We start from the raw sequence: 11,562 nt of genomic DNA, 5'->3' as shown, positions 1-11,562 counted from the left end.
TGGGTGCTGCAGAGTTGTGGGGGTAAAATCTGCCTTGATTCTTTGTGGTGCATGGCTGTCTAAATGAGCTCTGCCCATTACGCTGCACTAATGCACCAGAAGATTGAATAGGCCACGTAAGGCTGCTCAGTCTTTTTATTCTCTGCATTTAATCGAATGCCAGCATTCTCAGTAGCTCAATGTGCTAATTTTCTCAATGAAGTTAGATGCAGGACTGCCCACACAGTGAATGTGTAATTATGTTTAGATTCAGAGAATGCCATTTTACATAATGTCCAATGTACTGCTTTCTGCCATGGTAACCATTAGTGCTTTAAAAAGAACAAGTTCCTCAACAAAAATAGCTGTCAGCCAATCTTGGAATTAAGTTAAGCTCTCCCATTGAGTGTAGGCTGTATAGTGGGAGCCACTGGAAGGTTGGTGTGTGGTTGTGTGGGTACTCCCATGTTACTCCGTGGCTGTGCTGCATTAGTATTCTCATAGATCCTGGAGCAAGGGAGACATTTTGACTTCTGCGTCCCCGTAAAAGTGTTTAAAACCTAAGCAGCGTATCCCCAAAGCTGATGTGTTTAGGTGAATCAGTCAAGTGTCTAAATAAATACGAGAAAGTTTATAGTTTATTCTTTTCTTCTACCATTGGTCAATCCAAATAAAATGCCCACTTATGGCTGTTTCTTGTGGCTTGTAGTCTGTATATATCAGTGTGTAATCAGCAGAGTCTTATCTCGATCCTGTGTGTTCACTTTTGTCTGTTTATACCTCCGGGGGCTGTTAGCAACTCTGGTGAAATCATGAGGGCGTGTTCAGTGTCCTTGGGATCCACTCCTTGTTTTCCATGTGTCCCAGGGGTTGGAAGGCAGCTGAAACTTCAAACAGAGACACACTCCCTCATGCTCTACATGGCAAGAGCTCAGAGATTAAGGGGTTTCTCTGCACCGCCAACAACAGGGATTGCTCGCAGTTTGCAACTTGCCGAAGAAGAAGGATGATTCAGTTTTTTTGAGCTGTAACTTTTGTGTCTGTTACAGATATGCCTTTGTTGCAAAATCAGCAGTTAAAGTTTTGTTTTTCTTCTGTGCATCTACTTGCTCGAGACAGGTAGAATAGAGCGGAGCAAAAAGCAGCTACCATCTAAATGCCTGTTTGATTCTGCTGAGGAAAGGAGCCAGAGGATGCAGGTGGCAGCGAGGCTTTGAACTAACTTGTTTGAAGTTGTTTTTTTTTCTTTCCTCATGTCAAAGGTGAAAGATTATACCTGGCAGAGGAATTTAGTCTTCAAATGAAGGACTTCATGAGCTGAATCTCAACTCTCTGGCAGAATGTAACACACTGGTTTCAGTGTGTTAATGAGGATGATTGTGTGAATCCGTCTGAATGAAGTGTGATGCTTTTCCTTAGCAGTGGGAACGTGGATGTGACCCCAAGGAGTACAGCTATAGAACAGCAGCAGCAGGAGATAACTGTATACCAAGTCTCTGTAATCTTGAAAGAAACACATACAGATGCACCGGTGTCAGAGCTGGAAATGGGCCAGGTCACTCACACCCTGGTTGGGAATTGTCAGCCAAATGGAGAAATGACTTGTATAGTCCAAATGGAGAAAAGCCCGAGGTTGGGCAAGGCACAGCACGAGCTCAGCAGGTGGCTCTCCCTCAGTAGCGCCGGGAGGCATAGAGAGGAGGTAGTGGTGGAGGAGGATGAGGAGGAGTTGGAGGAGGTGATTGCGGGAAAAATGAAGACAGACAAGTTTTTTAAACCACCTTCAAAATACACAGGAAACTCCTTACTGCTAACAGCTCAACCAGACGCCAAGGAGCAGCTCATTCAGAGCTCAACATCGTGCTCTGCCACCATCCAGGCTAAAGGACTTGTTCATGGGAATCATGACAGTGCACCAGGAAGAAGGTCTCTGCCTTGGGCCCTGCTACGAAGGTCACATCAGGATGAAGCCCTGCTCGGCAGAAGGACGATGAGCATGTATGACGGTCCGGTCAAGGTCCAAAGAGATCGTCAGCCTGAACAAGAACGACGGCTGCTAAGGCCCAGGAGCGTTTGCATGCTTCCAGGCGCAGTCGCAGTTCTGCCAGAGCCCCAAGCCCAGGAATCCTGCAAATGGACAGGAAGTTTAGACAGCCACCAGCACAGGAGCAGGAAGGCTGAGCTAAGAGCAGTGGATGGCCTCAATCCTGTTGTGGCTCAACGGCCATCAGGCCCTGCGGAGGTGAACCTTAGGGTCCGCCAGAGGAGCTGGAAGCCCAGGCCCGTCAGTATGACAGTACTGGAACTAAAAAAGAGGGGCTCTGATGATGAGATAAACAGCGAGAGGAGTGGCAGCCACAGAGGTGGCGAAGGAGAGGGATTTTTCAAAGGAGGCTTACGACGGAAACTGTTTGGCAAAACCTCTCAAGAGAAGAACAAGGAAAAGCAAAATGACAAAGATGCTAAAATTTCCCCCAAAAACAACAAATCTGATACTTCAAGAAGTACACTGAGCTCTTTAAGACGGAGTTTTAGTCTGCGAATCAGGAGGACTCGTCCTAGGGATTTGGGTCCTGGGGTAGAGTCAAAGGAGTACTCTCAGACTAAAAGTACTGCTGAAGAGGCAACGATGCCTCCTCAACCCTTCTCGTACCTCACAGGAAGAAAGATTTCAACTTCCAGTGATCAGACGGAAGATGGAGGCATGCAGTACATTCAGTATCACAGCAGGGGGAAGGTCAAGGTAATGGAGGTACCTCTCCATCCACCAAAACTGACTTCCAAACCAGTTCAGGAAGAACAAAGTATATGGCAGCTCATAGCAAACCGTTTCAGGAGGAAAGACCAGCCAAGCAGTGGCAAAAGTGAAATTCAGCAGTCCCAAAGCAAAGACAGTGGTCAATATCCCCAGACTGGGAATAATAAGTCACAGCCTGTCACCATAGAGACTCTGGCAGGCATTGACTCCCACAAAGGTCAAGGTAAGACCTGCAAGACTGCTGATTTATTTCTCAGCTCAGTGCTCCATTTTATATACCCCCTCTTGCTCACTGCACAGAAAGTTACAGCTCGAGAGAAATAAGGAAGTGCACTTTTTTTAGGCCAAGCAAATGAAAAACATGTGGGGGAATTGTGAGTTTGGATGGCATTCAAAAAAAGTCCAAAGAGTCCTTTTGGAATTTCTATTTCGGGTATTTTATTTCTCCAGTGTTTTTCATGTGTGAACCTCAGTTCGTGTGCACATGCACAGCAATTACTTTGCCTTCTTTGAGGTTTTTGTAGTTCAGTCAAAAAGTAGGTGAAGTGAAATCACCAGTGACTGCAAAGAACACATGATAACAGTTTGTTTTACAGAGGGGCGGCTGTGGCATAACACAGTCCCCGTGCTATCTCTGTGTTATCCTGACCCAGGCCTGCTTATTGGTCTCTCAGAGACGCAGCTTAAAGAAGTAGCATTAAAGCAGTTAGTGGCTGTAATGGGGATGCATTTGGCAGTCTCGCAATGCTAAATTAAGAGGGCTTACATACTGTAATGATGGGGAGAGGAGCAAACGACTTAAGCGCTGTGTTTAAAGGTTAACTCTGACAGTGAAGTGTGTTTGTCCAGTTGCCTGGAAGAGCAGGCAGAGAGGCAAATATTTGTAACTATCTGAATTAATGGCTGTGATTTGCTGCGTTTTGTGCGTCAAGCTCCAATTTCACACCTTTTCAAAGAGACCTAATTAGTCGTCTGTGACAACCTAATAACTTCCCCCGATGTCAAGTTGCACATGTCATGTATATATTCGCAACTTTTGAACCAGCAAAACATTTCTTTTGTTTTAATTTTCATGTTAAATTGAGACTCATGAAGGGGCTGAGGTCAGACTTGTTAATCTCTTGTCTGTTTGTATTCTCCCATGACACGTTACCAAGGATACCTATTGATTTGTTTTCCAGAGTCAAGTGGTATTTGTCCATTTCTTCCACTGCAGTCAGTCAGTCAGTCAAGCTTCAGGAATGTAGGTGTGCCGATCAGCTTCAGTTAAGCTGGGTGTTCAATGCCCTGGGCGGGACTCTGCGCTTGTTGCTACCTGCCTAACTGTTGGTCTTAAAGTAAATTAAATCCAGAAAAGCCGAAGCCCAACTCTTCTGTGACTGAACGCTTGCATACACTCAGGCTGTACTTGAGTGTGTGTATGACGTTTGGGTGGAGGAAGGGAGTTTAACAGGGGGAAGAGTTTGAGGTGTCCCCACCCCCACCTGTCGAGTAAACAAAGCCATCCTGTTGGATCCAGGAGTGGCCAGTGAACTGTGTGCTGAAATGGGGAGTGGGGTGTGGTCTCTGGGGTCCTTAGAGTCGGAGAAGCAGTGTAGGTGGTCAGCGGTGCACATGTGTAGCAGAGGTTGAAATACTGCAGTGGTGCTGCAGATAGAACTCTACAGTAACCTGTACTCTAACCTGTCAATGTAGCTTGCAGACAGGAAAACACTCAGTGATGGGTATTTTTTGGAGTTACCTTTTAGAGAAGAAAATCCCCCCCACGAAGGTGAAATCCAGACTCATTTATCTTAAATCTGACACAAAATATATTCATGAGGATGGAATTCCCTTTGTTTCCCTTTCGCTTTGCCTCCTTCGATATTAATTCATGTGGTGCTTCCTGTATGTGCTTTACCTTTCAGATGGAGTGGGCCTTACTTTAAAACCTGCAGAGAGAAAAATAATTAGAAAAAAATGCTTTTGTTTTTGGCGTTCATATCAGCAGGTGTAGTTGAGTCCCCAGCAGGTAGCTATGTTCAAGATAAATACACTTTCAGGGGAAGTTGAATAAACAGTGACACAGCGATAATGCCCTCTCAGCTGCAGCAGGACACATAGGGAGACGGCAAGATATTGAAAAACCACTGAATCGCAGACAGTCTGGTTAGGAGCAGAGGGAAATCTGTTAATAACTGAATGTAACTTGTATATGAGCAGCTGCCACTGCAAATCTCAGCTCCAGTACATTGTGTTTTTCAGAACTGTGGCTCATTTGAAGCAGGATCCTGCTGTTTCACCAAGAGGTCTACCAACCATTTGCCAAAAAAGCTGCAATTTGTGGATCTTCTCTAACTTATGCATGAATGAAACTGAAAGCAGACTGATTCCTTTGGTTTTTGTTCTTTTTTTATTATTCCTTTTTGTAGCTGCAACGATAACCTCTGGCACATTCCCTTCTTAATTTGACAAACTGAGTCCGTCAGCCTGGGCATTCCACTGCAAGGCTTCTTGAAAACCCAATTTGCAAATCTCATGTTAAATGTGAATTGGGATGTCCAATTTATTTTAAGGGGAAGTGATCAATGCCTTTCTGCAGACAACACAAGGCTCTGGGAGCTTTAAGTAGGCCAGACCATCCAGGTTGCATTAGACGAGCTCGGGGTAAAGATTTTCACCTTGTTCTCTGGTGACTGTGTTTGTCACTTACCTAATTTGATGGAAATGACTGGCTTGTGCTTGGGAGCTCAGCAGAAGAAAAGTAAGAGCTCTTATGCTTGTTTTTTTCTGTAATTTCTTTCTTTTTTCTTTTTTTTTTGTAGAGCTACAGAAAGAAGATGCTGCAGGACCGTCTTTGTCATGACATGCATGATAAAAGTAGCCAGACAGGGAATGTCAGTTGGTGAATCATCAGAGTAGAAACACTAATTGCTAGCTAAATTCTCACTCTGTAATTCATGACGGAAGGAAAGTATGGTTGGAAAGTTGGTCAGAGTAAGAGTGGAAGTTTAGATCTCAAGGTTGTCCTCTCTCGTTCCCCAAAAAACCACTTCAGATTCACTGCACATTGGCACGCATGCATGCATGTGCATACGCACGGACTTGCTGCTCACATTAGATTTTCTTTTCTCATGGAATAAGTTGGGGCTTCGCTTGTGCTTCGCTACCCTCAGACTGAGTGGTCATTTTTATCTGAGCAGACGTGAGCAGCGAAGTGAAAGACCTGACAAACATGCTGCCAACAGTTTTACCCTCACAGAGACAAAGACACTGGTGTCCTCTGTAGGCATCGCGAGTCCCGGGGCTCCCTTGTTTCCATAGGCATTCTGGGACACAGCGATATGGGGATGGTCATATTTAAAGAATGACGTAATGCTGACCACATGGATTCAATTAGGGGTTTTTCTTTTAGTGGGGGAACAGTTCGGTTCCACTTTATCTCTTTCGGGATGGCAAATTTCAGGCATCTTCACCATGATGCTGTTTCTTTGTTGTGTTCTTGATTTCAATATTATTTTAGTGAAAGGCACTCATTTTCTATTGCTTCCTTTTGTTGTTATTATTGTCTGTGAAAGAATAAGTGGTGCTGTTTTCCGGTAGTCAATGCGGTGCTCCAGAGATGAAGCGATTGTCAGTGGCCAACAACACAATTTCTGCATTGACCTGCGATGACCCAAAATTTCCCTTCATGGCTACACGTTAGTTGGGTTGAGTTTAAAATACTCCTTGTTTAAAATCTGAAAATCATGTTTTTTGGGGGCTTCATTTATCAAATATTATTCTTTATTCATTCTGCTTTATTTCACTAATAACCAGTTCTTCATTAAAAGGACAATCTAGGAACTACTTGCTAATTATATTACTGTACTGACGAAAGCATCTATGTACCCATGATGGCAGGCTTGTGCTAATGATACAGTAACAGGATGTAAACATTAGATGGGCTGTGATGAGACAGTAGAAAGAAAATAGTTCCTATATGAAAGTGCCGGACCATTCTAGTAACAAGGTCATGATACCACGTTTGACAAAAACATATTTGTTGGCACTTTAAGTACAACAAAAAAAGCTGCGTTGAGTTCCATTATATTCAAGAGAAAGCAGATATTACTACAGCCAGTATAAATGACTCACAATCTAGTCAGATAAATAGCAATGCAGCCCAGAGGAACATACAGAAAGTTTGATTTTGGGTGAGCTGTTAACAAAGCCTGAAAGACTGGCACCTTAAGATGGGTTCATGTAATTGCTATTTTTGAGCATTACCGCTGGTTGACCTTTCAATAACAAGAAACAGGAACTGTAATAAAATGGGGCGGCAGCCTTATCGGAGATCGCCTCAGAGAGCCGTGACCTGCATTGAGTTTCCTGCACTTAAAAACTGAGGCAGTTTGGATGTCTCCGCTCATGTTCTGACATGTCAAACCCACACTGAGAGGGCTTAACTGGAGGCGTGCTGTTTAAAGACTCCTCTGCTCCAAACAATGGTTGGTGAAAGGCCCCTGTGTTCGGGATGCACTCTCCTCTCCCACAACAAGTGAGACATCCACAGCAGAGTGACGCTCTTTGTAAATGGATTGGAGAAAAAGTCAAGATTTTAACTGATTTTTGTTTTTGTGGGGTTTTTTTTAATGGACAAGTCAAGGGGAATTTTTGGCTCATGTCTCCCCGTCTATGAGTCATTTATGCTTTTAGCATATTTTGGAAAAAAAACCCTGAAACATGTCCTATAATGACACTGGGGTCCTTACTGTTTATGCTTTGTGTCTTTTCATATTGGCATCGCCTGCAGCAAAAAGAAAAACCGCCATAGCTGTGTAATGATGGTGTACGAGTAGTTTAATTGTTATGGTTTAGAGATGTGGAGGGGGTTACCTGTGCAAGGCGGCATGTAGGCTCCTGTATTAGAGATGGTATCTTATTTGGGAGGTTCAGATGGCAAGAAAGCCTTGATCCAAAACAGGAAGGTGGTCTTTGTTCTAATAGATGTTATGACACATAGCTGTACTCCATCTCTGTGGGAAATGGGCACAGCTTGTGGAGCTGTCATTTGTGTTTTTAGTTCTGAGGGTTCACATTGTACTTTATAGTGTTCTGCCCTTTTTCAGAGCTCTATTATCTAGTCAATGTCTCCAAATGTCACTGGTAAACCTACCATGCTGAATCAAGCCTGATAATAACTGCCTTTTAAAACAGATTAGCAAAATCCCCTCCTAAGATTGGGCTGTACATTGAAATGGCCTTCACAGACTGCATTAACTACTTCTTCACACTTGTGTTGTGTACAAATAAACAAATCTAGAGGAAACAGAAGAGTCGGACAGATTGAAAATCGTGGGGATCGATCCATCCATCCATGCATTTTCTTAACCACTTATTCAAATCAGAATCTGGGGGCTGGAGCCAGCTGACATTAGCTGACAAGCAGGGTAGTGGCTCTTGGGGCTTCATCTAATATCGCCGTTAGTTTTTGGTTTAAGTTGCTTTAATCAAAGTGCTTCTATCATTGAACTAAGCCTGAAAAACTGGCACCTTAAGATTCCTTATACTCTGAATGCAGGGAACAGTTTTTCCAGGTATCCGTTGTAACCAGCAGATACCTGGTCCAAGGTATTTTGTGATGTTTACAAATGGAGATAAACTTTTTAAAAAGTTAATTCGTCTTCAGATGTTAGCTGATGAATTTAAGATTGCATTTCAGTAAACGGGGTTCCACTTTTGAGGGGACCTGCATACAGCTAAGGCCTGCTTGGATTTGATTGGTCGATTGAATTTGAACTAGGAGCGGACTATAGACTGAAACCAGAAAGCTTCCAGCACTAGAAATCACCAGAAGGTTCGAATTCAGCTCATTCATATGCAGATATGTTTCTGGAGGATTATAAAAAAATTCCTACTTTATGCAAATTATTATCACAGAAATATGAGATGCACTGATTGTAATTTTCTTGGCTGATTTTTATTTCTTATTTATTTATTTATCTACTGATTTATTCATTTAGTTATTTATTTAATTTTATTTTTGCTTATTCCAGTTTTCTAAGCTCTATAAGGGACAGCTTATACAAAAAAATCAACTTTTTTTTTCTATGCGGGATATTTTTACACTAAAATAAATTATTACGTTTCTTAATTTCCCACAAACTGGACATGATAGACTCTCACTGAAAGAACTGAGAATAAAGCTACAGATAATTAGCTAAAATGGGTTTCTATACATTTGCCTTTACTTGACATATTTTACCCTACCAAACAAAAGCAGGTTTATCAGATTTATATATCAACACAAATGCAAGTTACATAAATAATATAATAATTATGTTTATAACTTCATCAGATAGCAGCACGTGGAACCTTTGCTCTTTTTTTTTTTTTTTTTTACTTGGCTAAACAATTTTTTTTCTTTTGTTCCTGCTTTGAGCCCTTGCTCATACCGAGTCTGTAGATACTGAGCTCTGGATAGCTTTAGCTTTAGCCACTCTTCCTTTATTAGCCTCTTTAAAATGTCCATGTTCAGCTGGGTGAGGGTGATTTAAGTGTCTCATTAGGTTTAACATTTCATGGCGGTTCCTCCATGGTTTACTTTGGCCAACTTTGTGTCTTCCTCAGAGCTCAGTAATGGCTGTGAGCAACTATTAGCCTGTGCTGCTGTGCACATGTTGCACATGCATAATCAGACATATGTGAGGCTGTCCTATTGGTCACCAGTCAAGAACACAGCATGACTGTATCTTTTTCTTTTTACTTATTTAAAAATTCTACTTTTTTAAAGTTTTTTTTTTTTTTACCTGTCTTGTCCAACAGCATTTATTATCATAATTATGATCTGAATGCACTGTTTGCCATACAGATTTGGTTTGCCTAAACTCTATAAATAATGTTTTAATAATTCATATATTTGTATTATTATTCACATAGGATATGTGTAATTTAGCAATGCCAAAGCTGACAAGCAGGGAGGGGTTGAAGTGGTAAAGAGAAGAAGGGGGGAAATTAAAGAAAGATAAAAGAACAATGAGGGAAAATAGGAAAAAGGTAAAAATAAAAGGACAAACATTAGAACACGACAGGCCAAATGGCTATATATTCATAACTACACAACTTTTTCACTAAAGTTGGCTCTATCTATCTGCCATAAAACTTTGATTCAGTGGTTCTGGTTAACATGTGTGCAGGAAATCTTTTTTTAAAAAAGGGCAACAACCCCACAATTCCTTTAAAAATGTTTTACTGTAATTGAGTCGAAATGCTTGATGTGACTGGTGTAGCATTCAGCATAAAACTTATTGCAGACTCTTTAAATTCAGCCGCTAGCAAAAGCTGTCGGTGCCATATTATAGCTGGGGGTCAAATAGAACAGAACGCATATTATCGCTTAGTACTTTTTGCTTTTGTCATTTACGTCTTCATTTGTCTTTTTCTTTTTAGACTCTTTTGTCAACAGCCAGGAATGGACATTGAGTCGATCAGTGCCGGAGCTGAAAGTGGTGAGTAACTTTTTTTTGTTGTTTTTGACAATCCTGGTGTTAATTTGCCCTCAGAGGTTTCATCTTACTAACAGATTTAAATGTCAGTGGGAAAGCATGTTCTCTCCATGTAATACTAGTTTTGCATTTCACATGAGAGGGAACATTTGAGAAATTGGCTGGACTTTTTCCCTGGCACATAGTGGGTGATTTTTAATGAGATGCGTTGGCATGGCGATACAGGGTGGTTTTGCAGCAGGACACAGGATGAGTGACAGTTTTGGGCTAGGCCGGTGACACATCCTGGGTCCGCTCCCACCCGCCAGTGAAGCACACGCACAACCTCTGCCAAATGCACTACTAACATCCTCACATGATTTAATGCCATACCCACATAAAGACTAGCAGCCTTGGAAGGCTCCGGTCTGCCGTTCTCCCAGTGGATATGATATTTTCAGTGTTAGGTGAATTCATTGTTGTGGCACCTCGAAGAAGGGGAAACTTCAATGGGGGGATTCACAGCAAGCACAAAGACAAACTTCCTTTATTGGCTTCAAACACTTTTAAATGCGTCTGTTGCTTTTTATGTTTCTAAGGTGTTAATTGGCAGCTTCCATGCGGGGGTTTGTTAAATGGACCCGGTAAGACTAAATTAAGTGTCGCAAAAATAGTAATCATTCTTTTCAAAACTTTCACAGAGTTACCGTGCAGCGACAAGGTCGTGCTGAAAGGAAGTTGGTTACAACTCTCAGAAGCTTTTAAAAACGATAGGGGGGAAAAAAGCAGGTTTTGCTTTCTTCCTCTTTGATACCACAGTAATAGGGGTCAAAACAATTCCTGTAGATGAATTAAAACGATTAAAACCATGTGAGAAAACCTCTAATTTTTTTCTGCCGCAACAGTGAGCTGTACTCTGGTACTGTTGATTTCGTGCTGGTGACTTGACTGTGGTTAAATCCTGTTTTATTGTCATCTTTTGATCATCTCACATCAGAGCTAAACGTCTACAAAGAAGAGTGAAGGTTCTGTAGTAGCATAATGCTGATACAGCATTTCGAGATCATAAATCCTATATACCAGCGGGCCACAAAGCCCAGCAGTTAAACAGCAGGAGAATGCTGGTTCTGTGGCACATTCAAAGCCTTTTTTTTGACTCACAGCTTTTACAGCACCACAACTTTTTGCTAACTTTGAATTTATTCATAGCTTATTCTTCTGGGTACCTCATGATATACATACTTCAGTTATAAAGAAGCTAGACTAGGAAAAGACCTTGAACACACCTTTTCTCTTGTGCCTCAAACTTCCCTATAATTAGAACCATACCTGCTTTAACACCCACTAATGATCTGTGGAAGGAGAGGGCGATGGTGGGTA

At 41.9% G+C, this 11,562-nt stretch overlaps 1 protein-coding gene across 1 annotated transcript in view; it reads left to right on the top strand.

Moving 5' to 3' along the window:
* Nucleotides 1-1,259: 1,259 nt before the first annotated feature.
* The window catches only part of agap3 (ArfGAP with GTPase domain, ankyrin repeat and PH domain 3), a 72,086-nt gene continuing 61,783 nt past the window's right edge, over nucleotides 1,260-11,562 (top strand). Inside the window, exons 1-2 of the mRNA XM_085379009.1 lie at nucleotides 1,260-2,960; nucleotides 10,148-10,206. Of these exons, the coding sequence (XP_085235135.1) occupies nucleotides 1,385-2,960; nucleotides 10,148-10,206 (1,635 nt within the window). The 5' untranslated portion in view covers nucleotides 1,260-1,384. The remainder of the gene's footprint in view (nucleotides 2,961-10,147; nucleotides 10,207-11,562) is intronic.

This window comes from Diplotaxodon limnothrissa, linkage group LG18, assembly GCF_057381915.1.
Source record: "Diplotaxodon limnothrissa isolate DT_005_m linkage group LG18, D_limnothrissa_male_GT1.1, whole genome shotgun sequence".
NCBI classification, from domain to species: domain Eukaryota; kingdom Metazoa; phylum Chordata; class Actinopteri; order Cichliformes; family Cichlidae; genus Diplotaxodon; species Diplotaxodon limnothrissa.
This window is presented reverse-complemented; position numbering and strand designations above follow the sequence as displayed.